General features: G+C 61.9%; 1 protein-coding gene across 2 annotated transcripts in view; it reads right to left on the bottom strand.

Moving 5' to 3' along the window:
- The window catches only part of LOC105739886 (adhesion G protein-coupled receptor B1-like), a 46,861-nt gene that overhangs the window by 24,430 nt on the left and 5,745 nt on the right, over positions 1–16,686 (bottom strand). For both annotated transcript variants that reach the window (XM_030794985.1, XM_030794986.1), the window contains exon 2: positions 7,281–8,283. In XM_030794985.1, the coding sequence (XP_030650845.1) occupies positions 7,281–8,064 (784 nt within the window). In that variant the 5' untranslated portion in view covers positions 8,065–8,283. The remainder of the gene's footprint in view (positions 1–7,280; positions 8,284–16,686) is intronic.

Below are 16,686 nucleotides of genomic sequence, written 5' to 3'. Positions count from 1 at the left end.
CAGCCCGCGCCCCGAGTTGGCTGGGATGGGGGTGCAGGGGGGCGCAGGGGGCATCCCTCCCTCCAGCTGGGCCTCCTCAGCTTCCGGGCTGTTCTCTGGAGGAGAGCTGTGCATTTCTGTCTGTTGCCAGCAGAGGTCTCCCGAGTCCAGCAGGTCCGGCAGCACCGGGGCTGGAGGGTCAGTTCTGCCATTCCCGCCCTGCTCTACCACCAGGTCCCAGGCACCCACAGCGTGCCCCAGGGATGACCCCACCTCCAGCCCAGGCTCCGAGTTAGGGTCTGTCCTGGGGCACCCAGACTCCTCTGAGATCTGGACCAGGGCCCCCTGCACGGATGTGAAGGGAGGGCCCCGGAGGGTGGATGGGGCTCCCTGTGGCCTGATTCAGCCCACCTGCTGCCAGCAGCTCCTACTGGCGGGGCCCAAGTGGCTGGCCCCCCTTCCTCCCGCCACAGAGGCAGGCACCAGCAGATCTCAGGATAGGGCTGAGAAGCCAAGCCCACCATCTGGCAGGCCACTTCCCAGGTGAGCTGAGAAGAGCGAGGAGCCTCGTGCAGCAGTGGGGCTCCCCTAAACCTGTCAAGGCTCCCTCTCCTTAAACCCTCATGCAGGCCCTGCAAGCAGGTACTGTCCCGTCTCCAACTCTCAGGAGGGAAACTGAGGCTCCCTGAGCTGGCCGAGTCTTCGTGCTTCCTTTTCTTGAGCAGGCAGGTGCTCCTTGGCCTGAGAATGGTGCCCTGTTTACAAGCCTGAAAGCCCAGGGCCCATCCCGGAGAACTTGGACAAGTCTCTGCCCACCGCCCAGGCCCTGACCCTGGCTGTCTGCTGCCAGCTCCACATCCTTTCTCCCCATCTTTCTGGGGAGTGGAACCAAACCACAGTGCCCTGACTCTCAGCCTCTCTCGCAGCCGGGCAGGCGTGCGGTGTGTTCTGGCTCTGAGCAGAGGAGCTGAAGGGCTGACGGCATGGTGGGCCCAGCATATCATTCCCATGGGGCCCCACCCTGCCATCCCCATCTGAAATGGGTGTTGTCTGTGATGGGGACTGAAGCCTTCTTGTTTTCTAGATTTTTCTAAATTGGCCCTTGTGCAAAAAGAGTGGCTCCCCTGTCCAAGCCAGAAACCCCTGACAGTGGAGACCTTGGCACCTTCCCAAGCCCCTCGGCGCTCCCCGTCACCGTGAGACTACCTGGAGCCCCAAACTCCACTCCAGTCCTGACTCCCCTCCAAATCCCAGCCAAGGCTTTGCCGCTCCCTCTGCCCCTGCACACCCCAGGGAGGCCTCCAGATGCCTCTTCCCAGGACTTCCCGGGCTCCTGGGGTTGGGGCTGAGCCTGACTGTGTCTCCAGCAGCCTCGAGAGTGAGCGTGGGGTCACTGGGCAGGTGGGCCTGGGCTGACTCTCCCTGGAGGCAGGGCAGGGACGGGGAGGTCACCCCATCTCCGTGGCCGGTCACAGCCCCTCGGCCAGCAGTAAGCCTCCCACACCCCTGCGGGATCCAGGAGCCCAACGGAATGTGTGGGTTCACCCTCCACACCCAGTTCCAGCCCAGCCTCCCATACCCACTCTGTGTGGGCACACGGAGGACACACACAAGGACATACACACGAGGACACACAGGCACACACACCACACATAGGGACGCAGGGACACACACACACAGGGACACACATCACAGAGGGACACACACACTAAATTGGCCCTTGTGCAAAAAGAGTGGCTCCCCTGTCCCTCCTTGTGCAAAAAGCGGCTCCACACACACCACACAGGGACACATAGGGACACACACACACACGAGGACATACAGGGACACACACACTTGCTCCCAGGCCCCAGGACGCTGCTTTTTCATGATCTTCCATGTCGCTTGTGCAATAAAATTCTTTAATTAAAACATGAATATTTAAAACAACCCTTGAGAGAAAGGGCCCCATCTCACCCTAGGCGGAAAAATGCAAAGGGAGGCAGTGGCGAGGCAGCGATGAGGGCCAGACAGAGCCGGCGGGAGAGGGGCCTGACAGCCTGGGGGCGGTGGGCGTGGGCAGCGCGAGGTGGAGGGGAACAGTTGCTTGGCCTGAGGAGTGTTTGCAGAGTCTGACGCGTGACGTGGCCATGTGGCACTTGGACAGGCCGTGCGGGGGCAGGGCTGAAAATGGGCCACGAGCTGGCCTGGGCTGCCTGCTTGCTCCCGCACTTGGCTGTGTGTTGCCTGCTAGGGACAGCGATGGATGGACAAGCCCGTCCCAGTGTCCCCGGGCCCACGGCGAGGGCACAATGCTCCCTGGGCACAGGTCTCAGCTGGCAGGATCTGGGGGTCAACTCTGCCTCCACTCAGCTGTGTGTCTTCTGAATGGTCACCTGCCTCTGTGGTCCTCATGCCACCCCATCCCCCCCACACACGCACGTGCATGCACAGACATGTACACACTCACATACATTCACACACAGGCACGTGCACAGTCACACACATGCACGTGCACACACACGCACTCACGTTCACACGCACATGCGTATACACACATTCACACACATGCACACACACTCATTCACACACATGCATGCGTACATTCACACATGCACGTGCACACACATGCACTCGCATTCACACACGCACATGCATATACACATTCACACACATGCACACACACTCATTCACACACATGCACGTGCACATACACACATTCACACACATACACATTCACACACATGCATGTGCACATTCACACACACGTGCACATACACACACATTTACACACATGCATGTGTGCACACAGTCACACATGCATGCACACATTTACACACATGCACGTGCACATACACATTACCACATTCACACATTACCACATTCACACATATGCACACACATGCACGTGCATATTCACACACATGCCCGTGCACACACACACTCACACATTCACACACATGCACATGCACACACACACATTCCACACATGCACATGTGCACACACATTCACACACATGCAGGCACGCACGCACACACACATTCACATTCACACACATACACGCATGCACACATTCACACGTGCACACACACATTCACACACATGCACATGTGCACACACGCACTCACACACATGCATGCACGCACATACGCACACATGCACAGCTCTGAGCAGAGCTCACCGCAGATGCCCTAGTGTTACCACCTGATGGCAGTGTCAAGGGGCTCTGCCATCAGCCTGCCACTTACAAGCTGTGTGGCCCTGGCTGCTGCCTTAACATGTCTATGCCTGGTTTTCTCCAACTTGGACTGAGTGCCTGCTGCTCCCAGGTACTGTTCTACACGCTGGGGGGCACGTCAGGGAACTGGCAATGCCTGCTTTGTGCTGCTTACATCCTGGTCTGGACAATCAGAAGTGGACATAGCAAATAAGGGAAATTATGCAGTGTGTTGAGAGGTGACACATGCGTGCAGAGACAGAGGCAGGATAAAGGGTCAGAGAGTGGGGCCAGAGCTGCTGCCATTTTAAACAGGACGGTCAGGGTAGCCTGCAATGAAAGGTCACATCTGCGTGAGGACTGGAAGGCGGGAGCCCCGCGGGTCTCTAGGGAAGACTGTTCCTGGCAGAGGGAACAGCTGTGCGAAGGCCCTGAGGCAGAGCGTGCCTCCACAGGAGCCTATCTCCCGTGAGGGTGCCTCTGGCACAAAGTAAACACTCAATAAATGACTATTACTACTGAGATCACTTTTGCTCCTGTGGTCCTGGAAGCATCAGGGCCTTCTGGGCACAGAGCATGGGCACTAGAGTCTGAACTGTTTCTGGGCCCGGATGACCACATTCCACCCCATCCTGCACAAGATGACGAGCTCCCTGCTTCATGCTGCCAGCAGCCGAGTCAATATGTCCTCTGGCTGTCTTTCCACAAGATCAGCGGCCCCTGCCCCACAGCCTTTACCTGTGTTCTGTCAAAATTGCTGCATAGAGCCCAGCCTTGATACATACATTCACACCATGCATGCATGTGGCGCACACAAGCACGTGCATAATGTACTGCACACATGCACACACACACACACATACATGCACCCACACTTACATGGGGGCACACACACATATAAGCATGAGCACATATGCACACACATATGCCATGCATGCGAACGCGCACATGCCACACTTGCACACACACATGCATGAACACACATGCACACACAACATACTTGCATGAATGCATGTGTGAACACATATCCTCCCACCTCCTTCTGAGCACCACTTCCAAACATTCCCTTTCTCAGAATCTCCGTGCACACCTCAAGCTGCTCGAATATCCCTGCCTCCAGTCTGTCTCTGCTCCCTGAGCCCTCTAGAGTCTCCCTGCCTAAGAATACGCGAGGATATTGATATTTCATCGTCAACATCGCTTCTGCTTAGAAACGCTTCACCCCAGTTCTCATTCATCAGGGCAATCTAGGAAACAAGATATTTTTACTCTTCCTGTTTTAAAGATGAGGGGCCTGAGGGGTTGAGAGAGCTGATGGAATTGGCCCAGGGACACACGGCAAGCCGGGTCAGGCTGGGATTTGAACCCAGGCCCTGGGGCTTTGCAAAAGTGGCTCAGAAGCTATTTTCAAGCATCCATTGCCCCATCCTGGCCCTGTCCTGGTGCTCCAGGTGTCAGAGCTGCCTGTTCACATGACACTGCCAGCTGGCTGCCTCACAGGCAGCTCACACTCAAGTCCCACTCTGACCTCCAGATCTTCTTCTCCCCTGCAACCCCCAGCCCCACTTCCTCAACTCAGCTGACATCCTCATTTCTGGTGGGACACCTGGGAGGGGTTCCCTGCCCATGTCCACATCCTTTCATCAGTAAGTCGATCATCAGCTGTACCCCAAGGCCCTCCTCTTCCCTCCCGCTGCTGCTGCTGCTGCGTCCTGACCAAGCCAGTGGCAGTCCCCTCCTGAATGCCACCACCGGCTGCCAGCCCGTCCCAGGCTTCCCCTCGGGGCTGACATCTCTTCTGCACTCACAGCCCAACCATCTAGCTCTTCTGCCCAAAGCCCTGCTAAGGCCCTTGGGTTCCCAAGATAACGTGGGATCTCCCACGGGAGGTCCGACCACCTTACACCATAGGGTGGCTGCACTGAGTAGGTGCCCAGTGAGGAGTGAAGCTCGGCGCTTCCTCCGACACCCACGTCACACGGTGCCCCAGCCTCTCCACGCGTCACACGCGTCTGTCCCGCCAGCTCTTTCCAACAAGCTCCACGCTGCTCCGAGCACTATTAGAAATGGCAGAGCTGCTGCCCCCTGATGCTGCTAACGACCAGCTCTTCAGTAGTGGGTGTAATCTTGGGCCGGGCCCCTGAGACCCATCAGTTGGAGGAAAACACTCGGCAGAGGAGTTGGTATTCTGCCAAGGAAGGAACCAAGGCTCCGAGGGGTGAAGTGACCAGGAGTGGCAGACCAAGATGCACGGCCAGGTGTGCCTGTGAACGCTGGGCCCAGTCCTCCTGCAGCCTCCCACCTCCCAAACCATCCACCGCCCCATCTCTACTCCCTGAAAGAGCCGTCCATACTCTACTTCGTTCTCTCCCCAGTCCCCCTCAGATGCTCATCCCTGCCACACCACAGAAGCCGCCCTCGCCAAGGCCACAGTGACCTCCACTCTGCCTGGTGGGGGCTTGGTCCTCAGTCCCTCCCACCCAGCCGCTGGTGGCACCTGACGCAGCTGATGTGCCCACCTGTCCTGACACAGCATGACCACTTGGCTTCCTGGTCCCCCACTGCCCAGGGGCGCTGCCTCCCTCCTCCTTGGGCCACTGGAGGGGTGCGCCGAGCCTCACGCCTGTCCCTCCTTCCCCTGGCCCCTCTCTAGCCCCACTCATGGCCTCACAGAGGCTTCTCATCTGGGATCCATGGCCCCGCGTTGTGGGTAGAACCATGCTCCAGCATAACTGGCTTCCTTTGTAGCCCTGTGCAGCCTATTTTGTGACTTCAAACACAAAATTCGGAGGAAGAGTCCACAGGCCTCACTGGCCCCAGAGAAGTCAAGGATGCTGGATACCCCTAAAGGTCCCATTGCCCCAAGATGGCCTCCAGCCTCGAGCACACAGCCCGGCCTCACCCCCAGACACCTGATGTATGCAGTCAGCCCCTGCCTGGCATTGCAAACTCAAACCCCTCCAATCCCCCAATCTTCCCAGATGCTAACACCAAAACCCTGGGCTTCCTTTTCTTTCTTGCATGTCACCCGTCAGCAAGGGGTCTCCATGCCCTAGGTGTGTATGGGACCCATCTCCTGCACTGAGGCCCACTGGGCCCCCACAGGGCTCTACCCCGAGGACCCTGCTCCTATGCATGCTCCTGTCTCATTAGCAGGAAAAGCCAGTGTCCCAGAGGCTGGCAGCCCCACAGGACTGGCCCCTGCCCCTCTGTGCTCTCCGGGCACAAAGCCGCCCAGGCCTCTGCACTTGCCGTTCTCTGTTCCTGGCATGAGGTTCCCCCACCTCTCCCAGAGCTTTGAACAAGGTCCCCGGTCCTCGCAGCCTCCCTGACCTCCAGGTACAATGGCAACCCTGCCATGAGGGGCTAGCCCTGCCCGGTTCTTGTGCAAGGCTCTCATCGCTGCCCGAGGCCCGGCTGCTCGTGTCTTCTTGCTTAGGGCCTTCCTCTCTCCCTTACGAAGCTGCCTGAGAGCAGGGCTCTGGAGGATCTTCACTGCTGCAGCCCCGGCCCCAGCACCTAGAGCGCGTGGCAGATGTGATTCATCCACCCAGAGCATACTCAACCCGAAACCTCATCTCCTGACCACGTCTCACAGAGCCCACCTGCCGACCTTTCCACGCAGCCCGAGTCCCCAGGACCATCATCCAGCCCCAGAGGCTCCTGCAGCCCCAGCCCTCGGCCGTTGCAGCCTCTGGCCCATCAAAGTTGTCCTGCCGGAGAGAAAGGGCGGGCCCTCTCCCAGCCGGGAGGATGACCCTTTCCCATCCTGGAGGGAATTAGGCCTTCAACGCTTAACAAGCACCCGCCGTGTGCCCGGGCTGGCCCTGCACACCTCCAGTGACCTTCACTCTTACTCCGTGCACAGGTGGATGGAGCAGGCGCCTGGGAGGGTGCCAGGGTGCACACTTCCCAGACAGCGGTGCCAGCAGGGCAGCCCTGCGGAAGAAGACCCTGGCCCACCGCCCCTGCCCACCCACCTCCGCCTGTCCGCCCACCTCCTCTCTCCGCCCACTTCCCCACATCCGCCCGCCTCTCCTGTCTGCCCACCTCCCACTATCTGCCCACCTCCCCTGTCCGAAGGTTTCCCCGCCAGTCACTCACCTGTGACGCCGTGCCCGCCCCGGTCCTGGGTCAGGCTGGTGAGGCAGTTTTCAGGGCCACCAGCCACCGCATCTCTCAAGCAGACATCCCCGCGGGGGGCCAGGGGTCCCGTGGCAGGGCCGCCCGTCTCACCACCCAGGCAGGCGCAGGGGGTCTGCATGATCCCGCAGGGGTGCGAGCTGCGGCTACCGGCCAGACACGCGTCCAGCCAGCGGCACAGCATCTGGCAGGCGGCACGGCTGGGGTTGCGGTTCCCCACCACGAGGTACTCCACGGAGAAGTCGTCGCTGGGGCCTGGCTGCCCGGCCCGGGGCCGCAGTTCGTCGTCCTGGGGCGGCTGCTGGCGCCGCATCTGCAGGAACTGCTTGCTGGCCTGCAGGAAGGCCAGGGGTGCGGAGGGGTCGCAGAGCCGCAGCACCTCGTCGAAGCTCTCCACGCCCAGGTAGGTGCGCGTGGACTCGAGGAAGGAGTCGAACTGGTAGGTGCGGACGCGGCCGGGGCCGCTGCAGGGCACTGGCGCCTTGGCCACCTTCATGTAGAGAGTGTAGCGCCGCGGGTCCGGGTTGCGCAGCGTCCAGGAGCAGCGCGAGGCGTTGGCCGGGAACACGGCGGCCGCCGAGAAGTAGCCGAAGAACTTTCCCTGCACCAGCGTGGCGCACAGCTCGGGCCCGGGCCCTGCGTCTGCTCCGGCGGCCGCCCGCGCGCGGCGTCCCAGCAGCAGCAGTAGCAGCAGCAGCGGGGCGAGGATCCAGACGGGGCCCGGGGCGGCGGCCTGGCCCCTCATCCTAGCTCGCGGGGCCGCCGGGGTTCCGCGGGCTGGGCAGGCAGGCGCGGACCAGACCTTGACATGCCAGGGTCCGGCGGCGGGCAGGGCCGGCCCGGTGGGGGCAGGGAGGCGGGGCAAGGGTGGGATGGGAGAGGGCCCCGCTTCAGGTGACAGAGAGGGCAGCAACGGCTTCTAAAGTCCAGGGCCCTGGTGCCAGCCTGTGGCCACCAGCAGCAGCTGGAAGAGAAAGAGCAGAGGGTCAGAGTGAGCCCCTGGGGAGACGTGGGCTCTGGGCATGGGGGTGGGCTCTCTCAGAGGAGGCAGCTCAGCCTGCTACCAACGAGGGCAGGAGGACTTTGGGCCGCAGACACAGGCCCTGGCACCCTCCCAGGCACCTGCTCCGTCCACCTGTCTGTCTGCCACTCACCAGCGTGACCACCTGCAGGGGCAGTGGCCCAGCTTGGGGAACAAAGTACCTCCGTCTCCACCCAAGCCTGAGCAGGGAGGGGCTGGCAGTCCACCTGGGGCTTTTGGCGGTACCCCTTTGCCCAGGCAGCCTGGCGTGGCTCCCGGGGGCCCTGGCCTGCCTGCCTGCCCACTCGCTCACCACGCTGTGCGTGGCTGCCCCTCTGTGAGTGGAGGGTGTAGCTCTCTCAGGCTCTCTCTTTCCTGCTGACCTTGGTCCCGCCTCTCTAACCTTCCTCCTTCCCAGGAAGATTCTGCAAACCCCATGGGAAGGGAAGTGGGCCCGGAGCATAGGAGAAAGGTTACTCGGGCCATTCCCCAGCCCCCCATCTGGCCCCCGAGCCCTTTCTAAAGGCGTGGGGAGCAGGAAGGCGGTGCAGAGCCTCAACAGCAATGACTGAATCTTTGGGGTGGGGGGGGTTCAGATTTGGTGCCCCCCAAGACTGCCCTCTGCAGCCTCCAGCAGCCTGTGCCCAGCTGGTGCTCCTGCCAGGAAGCTCTTTCGACCCTCCCACGTGTGCCCTTGTGCCCTAAAGCTACAGGCACAGGGCCTAGGGAGGGATGGAGGGGGGATGGAGCCACCAGGAGCCACCTCACCTCTGCCCTTCCTCTGCAAGGCTAGCATTACTTCCTATCATTCATGCTGGGAAAACTGAGACACAGAGAGAATCCATAATCTACCCCTGTCACAGTGAGTGGGTGGGAGAACACATACGTGAGCCCCAGGGTGACCCCAAATTTGTGCCACCAGGAGACACCTCCCAGCTCCAGGAGAGGGCCCAGGTTGAGTGACTGCCCACTCACAGCGGCACGGGTGAGCAGAGGCACAGCGAAAGCCCTGGATCGGGGGCTGCCCTAGGCCCAGCGGGCATCCACCTCGCTGTGAACCTTGGCGAGCTCCTTCTGCCTACAGACCTCAGTCTCCTCACCACCCCCAAGGCCTCTGGCCAGGCCGTCCATCCCACCCAGCAGTTGCGCCGGTGCGGGAGGGAGGGGGGCTGTAGCCAGTCTCCCGCCCCCAGGCCACCCGGCCTCCTGGTGGGGATGCCTCCGCTCTGCTGACCGCACAAATGCCGGTCGCCCGCCCACGGGACTTGCCGCTTCCTGCTGCCCGGGCCCAGCTGGCTGGCAACACAAGGTCGGTCACTGCTCTGCAGTCCCCTCCTGGCGTCCTTCCTGCACAGCCTTGTAGGCAGAGCAGGGAGCTGGGCCCAGGCAGCCTCGAGGCCTGGCCCCAGCCTGAGCAGAGGCTTTGAGCCCCTGGGAGCCAGGAGGCCAGAGGCTGGACTCAGGCCGTGTTCCTGACTGTGGAGTGGCCTCAGACAAGTTTCTCACCACAAAGCCTCAGTTTCCCCATCTGTAAAGTGGGACGGGCACCCCACCGCCCTCAACAAGAGGTTAAGAGCTGGGTGGGGGAATTTTAGCCAGGGGGGTGCAGGAAGTGCTTCCAGCAGGGGGAGGAAGCTGGCTGGGGCTTCTGGAGCGGGGGACAGACATGGCCCAACCTGGCCCTCTGTGGTCTCATTCCTGGCAAACATTCTGGGCTCCCAAGAGAAAATTTTTTTAAAAAGGGGCAAACCTACAAAACAATCTTCCCATCCTGGTGCCTTCGTGGCAGACCTGGGAAGACGCCGCCATGTCCCTTGCCTCCTGCAAGCCCTCCTCCAGCCCTGCCCCCAGACACGCTTGGCTGCATGGGCTTGGACAAGGCGTGGAAAAGCCGGGCTGTCCTGGACGCCCCCTCACCATCTCATGGAAAGGGAGTGGCTGTGGGCAGGTCCCACAGCCAGAAGGCCTCCCCAGCCTCACCTCGAGCTACAGTCCCGGGGTGAGCCCAGTCCTGGGTGAGTGTCGGCAGAGCCTGGCAGAGAGCCAGTCCCACCTGGTGCTGACCCCACGTGGCCTTGACTCCTCCACAAACCAGCCAGCCTCACTGCCCCATATGCCCCTCCAAGTGCCAAGGAGGCCCCAGGCAATCCTGTTAGCCCTGACACTGAGTTGGTGTCACCCCCAGATGCACCGCCTTCCCCCAGAGGGACGCGCATAGCTCAAGATGCCAGGGCCCACCTCTCCCCTCCTCATCCCAGGCCCTGGCAGCTCCACCCCATAGCCTTCCCAGGGCGGAGCAGGTGCTGGGGGCCTGCGGTGCCAGGAGTGGGCACAGGAGCTGGGGTGTACAAGGACCAGCTGCTGGGGGCCTGCGGCTGGGCACAGAGTCTTTAGGGCCTCAGTCATCCCATCTGGAAACTCGTACAGCCTGGCAGCCCGGAAGGGGAGCGCAGCCTCATAAGACCAGCTGGCCACGATGCGGCTGGTGTCTGCAACGCCGTGTGGACTGTGCAGGCCTGGGAGGGGTGTCCCAGGACAGGCTCCAGCTTGGTGAGAAAACATGGAAGAGTCCATCCCAGGTTCACAGGGAGATAGGATGTGTGCCAGGCACTCTGTCACTGAGGCGCCCTGTTACAGATCCATTTTACAGACGGGCATGCTGAGGTCTGCAGAGGGGCCATGCCTTGGTGGAGGCTCACAGCCGGTACCAGGCGCCTGAGCCTGGAATCCAGCTCAAGCCTGCGGGTCACCGCCCATGCTCTCTGCACAGCATGGCCCAGCATGGCCCCAGAGCAGGTAGACGAGGGCCTACTCCTGCCCTTGAGAGCTGAGCCGAGTGGAGGCCTCCTGGCATCCCCTAGGGCCCTGGTATCACTGGTCGCCCCTCATTGTCACCAGCTCACTCCATGCCTTGAACCCTCTTAGGGTATGAGGCCCACCCTGTAGGCAAGAGGTGGCAGAGGGGATCAGAAGCAGCCAGTGCCCCTATCAGAACCGCCCCTTAGAAGGCCCACTCTGGCAGTGCTGGGGTCACCCTGGGGGTGATGGTGAGGGAGTGGCATGAGGGCCAGGAGTGGCCATGGGGAAGGAGAGTCCTCAGGAGGTGGAAGGGGGAGGCCCCAGCAACAGCCAGGCATGGAAGCTGCGCACGGCCCACTTCTGGCCTGGAGAGGGAGGAGGTAGGAGGCACCTGCAGGGAGGAGGGGCTAAGGGCCAGGCAGCGCAACTGCCCAGTGCCCTGGCAGGGACCTGGGGCCTCGGCAGATTGTCTCGGGGCCAGGAGATGGCCCAGAAGTGCCCATCCCTGGGATTCTTAAACCTTGAAGCCCTGGGGTTCCACAGGAGGGACCACAGGGGCCATCAGCAAGTCACGGGGGTGTGGGGAGGGAGGGCTCAGGTTACTACCCGGCTCCCCAGCATCCCCTAGAACATCTCAGACTGAGCTGCTCCCCTCCCAGGCCTTGGGAGAGGCTGTATTGGCCAGAAGGCCTGTCCAGCTGACATGAATTTGAGACCCACAGAACTGGCCCAACCCTGCCTTTTCCGGCTGTGCCACTGGGCAGCGCTGGGCAGGAGCCCAGGCCATTGTCTTGGCTGACGGCCCCTGAGCCTGCCAGTGGGCACGGGCCTCCCCACCTGCCACACTCACCCCCTGCCCTGCCCCCAGCAGACCCACCCATCTCTGAGCCAGCTGAGGTCTCCTGCCCGCCACCTCTCCTGCCCGCCACCCTCCAACGGGGCCACCCCAGAGCCTTCTCACACCAAGGCAGGCCCAGGCGGGCAGAGAGCTGGCCAAGGCTGGGGGTAACCAGGGACCATCTCCTCAGGCTCATGTCCCCCCATGCCAGGCCCGAGCCGGGCACTGCAGCCCAGGTCACAAGGCTGCAGTGTTGGCCGACAGTCTAGCTGAGACGGGGTGGGGTGTGCAGGGGAGACTACTGATCCTTCCTGGCACCCAGGGTGGCATCCTGGAGGGGTCAGCGCCTGAGTGGGGCTCTGAGGGTGAGTGAGTCCCTCTGCCTGCTGGGGGCGGGGGCAGGGGCAGGTCTGTGTAGTGTCTGGGCCAGGAGGAAGGTCAATGCAGACAGGGTCACAGGAGATTTCCAGAGGGCAAATGGTGGAGGGGCTGGTGGCCCCTGCTGAGATTTGGAGGGGGAGAAGCAGATGTGTGTGTCTCAACGTGTGCACGAGTGCACGGGCATGTGTGCACATGTGTGCCCAAGTGCATATGTGTGTGCACGTGTTCCTGTGTGCATGTGAGTGTGCATATGTGAGCATGAACACACACATGCAGCACATTTATATAAGGCCACGTGGCAGTGGGACAGCCTGGGCTTAGTGCTGTACTTGCTGGGATGTGAGGGCAGCGGGGACAGAGATGGGGCTGGGAGAGGAGGGTGTGCCCCAGAGGGTGCGTTTAGCCAGAACCACAGTCACAGCCTTGGAGAAAGGGGTCCAGGCCTGAGGCCAACAATAGCTCCACCCTGGGGCAGCTGCTGTGGTATCTGCACAGCTGTACCTCTGGCCTCGGCTCCCCTGGGCTGGCTCACCCTCCTCCCCTTGGCCACACCAGTTCCCAGGTCCTCTCGGTTGGGAGGATCCCCCGGGGGCCCCAGGGGTTGGACCTGGCCCTGGTCCCTCAAAATCCATGCTCTGTGCTTCTCCGTCAGGTGCCTTGATTTCCCCAGCAGGCTTTTCCAGCCTCATCCTCCAAAGGCGTGCTCCGTGCAGCAGTCAGGTACCCTGAAGATTGAGGCCGGGCTGACCCCTGAGCCCACCCCATGCCAGGCCTCCACTATGAGGACAGAAAGCTCTGGGCATCCAGGCCACAGGTGACAGGGTGGGAGAGGCTCATGGGCTGCCCCCATTGCTGGGGAACCAGTGTGGGCGTTGGCCACTCCTATCTTTAAGTGTTACGATTTAATGGCAAAACTGTCATCAACTCTCTTGCAGAGAAGTGGGCGATTGTCTTGGTCCCTGAACCACAGGCCACTTCTCTGGTCATTGGTTTCCATATCTCGGCCTGGGTAACAGCAGCTCCCATTACCCACTGCCCCTCAGCTACCCAAGGCCAGTGACCAATTACCAGCAAAGCCCTCACAGGTTCCTGCCTTTCTCATCCCCTCCCCCAGGGTGAAACTGCCCTTGTTGTCAGGACGTTCTTTTTGGTGTCTAGCCCCCATCCCTCCTGCTGCAGAGGAGGCTGGCCAGCTTCTGCGAGGTGGCCTCAGGGAGGGGGGAGGTGCTGCCAGTCTCTGGGCAGAGGTGACAGGGTGAGGGCCTGGGCTGGCAGACAGGGGACCCAGAGATGTGGGGCAGCAGGAGCCACGCTGGGCCAGGGAGCAGGGTTGGGAGCCACAGCGAGGGGAAGAGGGCACCAACGTTCACTACGCACTGACCGCAGGCCAGCACCGGGCCTGAGGTTATACACGAACCTTCAATCTCACAGCTTCTGCATGAGGTGGGCGAGGCAGTGACCCCCATCACAGACACCCTCAGACGAAAGGCACCGCACCCACCTCCCGCCACCATCCTGCGCTTGTGCAAACTGCACACACACACCCCACCCTGCCACCAGGCCTGGGTTCCAATCACACCCTGCACCTTGGTTTCCCCACCATCCAACCCGGGGCGGTGGATGCTGTTCAAGGCCCTTCTCTCAGGGGCACTGGGGCTCCCTCCGTGAGGCTCGGCACCCCATGCCCGCTCTGGGTCCAGTCCACACCGGACAGACCCGACCCTGGGCCCAGGCCTCCTGCGTCTCCTCCCCGCCCACCCCAGGCCACCAATGGCATCCCCAGACACCAGCCACAAAAGGCACTCTGTTGTCCTGCCGGCCCTCTGAACAGTGCCCGCCTGTGTGTCCTGAGAAAAGGCTGCACGGGGGAGGGGCGGGGTGGGCGCCCTCGGCACCGACTGCCCAGGGGGCTGGGAGGCAGACGGCTGGCCTTCCCCCCTCAGGGTGCCCACGGCCCCCATTCAAGCGGCCTGGTACCGGAAGCAGAGGCAGCACCGTCCCCCGCCTGTGAGGTCCTGGCAGGGCCCCTGACATGGGCCCAGGACAACTTATTTGCGTGTCTCGGGTTCAGAGCCATGAGAAGTGGGCCAGAGAGTCGGGGACTAGCCAAGTGGAGGAGGGTGTGCCGAGATAGCCTCCCCCGACAGGGTGACCCCCAGATGCCACCTGCCCTACCCCAGCTTGTGCCAACCACACCCCCACTGGCCAACCTTCGGGGTAGCTAGGCCTGTAGAGAGCCCAGGTCACGTGCCACCCACAGCAGAGGCAGGCCGGGGAAGCCTCTCTTAAGGGTGGGCAGGGCTGCCAGCAGGGTCGGACCCCCGGAGGTGGGCCCCCAAGGGCATGGGAGCCCACCATGTTCACAGGGCCTGCCAGGCCCAGCCCCACCCAGCTGCCTGGGCACAGGGGTGCCCAAAGAATCTGGCCAGAGCCGCTGGCGGGGAGAGAAAGGCCTTTCTTACAGAGACCACTGTGGGGCTGAGGCAGAAAGGGCCCTGTCCTGTGCCAAGCTCCACTCTGACCAGCCCCGTGATCTGCCCTGGCACACAGACCTTCATCTGACCCCCCACCCGCAGAAGGCAAGGTGATCGTGCCTGCAGTTCCCCAGACATGGATACAGGCCCAGAGGGACCGACCAGCCCCCAGTGACTCCAGGGGAAGATAGGAGCTGTGTTACCCGTCATCCCACCCAGCTGTCCCAGACCACCTTGGCCCGGCGTCAGAGGCCAGCTTTCCAATGGCCCTCAGACTCCGGGCCTCACTGCACCTCTTATAGCTTAGGGCTCATCACCCCAAGCCACCTGCAGGCCCTAAAGATGCACCCTGTGCTGAAGCTCCTCTGTCCCTGCCCTGCTGCTCTGAGGTCCCAGGCACACCCTGGGGCCAGTCCGAGGCCAGAGTGAGGAGGGCTGCCTTGCCTAGGAGTTGTCCTCGAGGGCAGGGCTGCCTGGCCAGGCTGGTGAGCCCCTAGCAGCAGTATGGGGACCTGAGGAGGAGGCAGCACTCAGCCTGGACTCCAAAGTGGCTGGTCTCCTGGCTCGAGGACCCCTGGGAGGAGGCTGTACCCCAGGAGCAGGCCTCCACCCCACCACAGCAGGCAGGCAGTTATGTGGCAATGGGGAGGAACAGCTGCAGCCAGGGCCCAGCATCGGGAGGAGCGAGACCGAGGGAGAGAGTAGGTGTGTCCATCAGGTGAGCAGCCTCGGCGCAAGGAGGGGCTAGAGGATGCATGTGTGGCTGTGTGCGCTGCACATATGTGTGCATGTGTGTATGTGGTGACGAGTGCAAGTGAAAGCTGTGCAGGTGTGAGCAGTGTGTGTGTGAGCGAGTGTGGGGAACAGAATGTGCGTGTTCCAGCTGAGTTGCATACGTGAGTGTGCACATGTGGCATGTGTGCTTTGGGGGGAGTGAGGAAGTGTGTGCACATGCAGGGTGTGTGCATGCTCCTTTTGTGAGTTTTTACAAGTGTGTGTGCACACTGTGCAAGGGCTGTGTGTGCATGCATGTGTGCAGGTGTATGTGAGCAAGTGTGTGCACACAGAGTGAGGTGCCAGCATGTGGGGCTGCACACGTCTTTCAGGTGTGCGAGGGGCGAGGCGGGTCTGTGTGTGCATCTGGCTGCGCTGTGGTGAGAGAAAGGCTTTCTGGAGGAGCTGCCCGTGAGATCTGGAATGGGCACAGGGACAGGCTCTCTGGGGCTGGGGAACAGGGAGGGGGTGCAGAGTGCAGAGGCCCTTCTCCTCCTCCCTGAATCCCATTCCTTTTCCCCGGGGCTCTGAAATCCCACTGAAATGCGTTCCTCTGGGGTGGCCATTACCCCCGAGCTGGAACTGGGGCCTCGCCAAGACTTGCCTGGACAGCCCTACCTCTCCCTGGCACTTCACAGGCGCTACCCTGGACGCTCTGACACTCTCCAGGACAGGCAGGTAGGGCCACCCACCCTCCTGTCACAGAGATGCCAACTTTGCCTCAGAGAGGTGCTGGCCCAGAGACCCACCACGTGCCCCCAGGGCCCAGGAGGATGGGCTGGGATTCATGGTGGTCGGGGGTGGGGTGTGGGCTTGCAAGCCTCCTTCCCCGCCTCGCACCCAGGCCAGTGCCCAGCCAGTGCCATCTTCTCAGCCTCCTGGCCGCTCCTCTGCATTTCTTACTTCAAGGACCCCTCAACCACATGTCTCAGTCAAGAGTCAGCACCCCCAAAACTGGCCCACAGCTGAGTGAGGAGTGGGGGACAGGCACCAGGACACAGGTTCTGTCTCATCTCAAGGTCCGCCCCAGTCTCTGAGCTCCCTGGGTCCTCCTGACCTCAGCCGCGCTGGGCCGGGACA

This window comes from Nomascus leucogenys, chromosome 16, assembly GCF_006542625.1.
Source record: "Nomascus leucogenys isolate Asia chromosome 16, Asia_NLE_v1, whole genome shotgun sequence".
NCBI classification, from domain to species: Eukaryota; Metazoa; Chordata; class Mammalia; order Primates; family Hylobatidae; genus Nomascus; species Nomascus leucogenys.
This window is presented reverse-complemented; position numbering and strand designations above follow the sequence as displayed.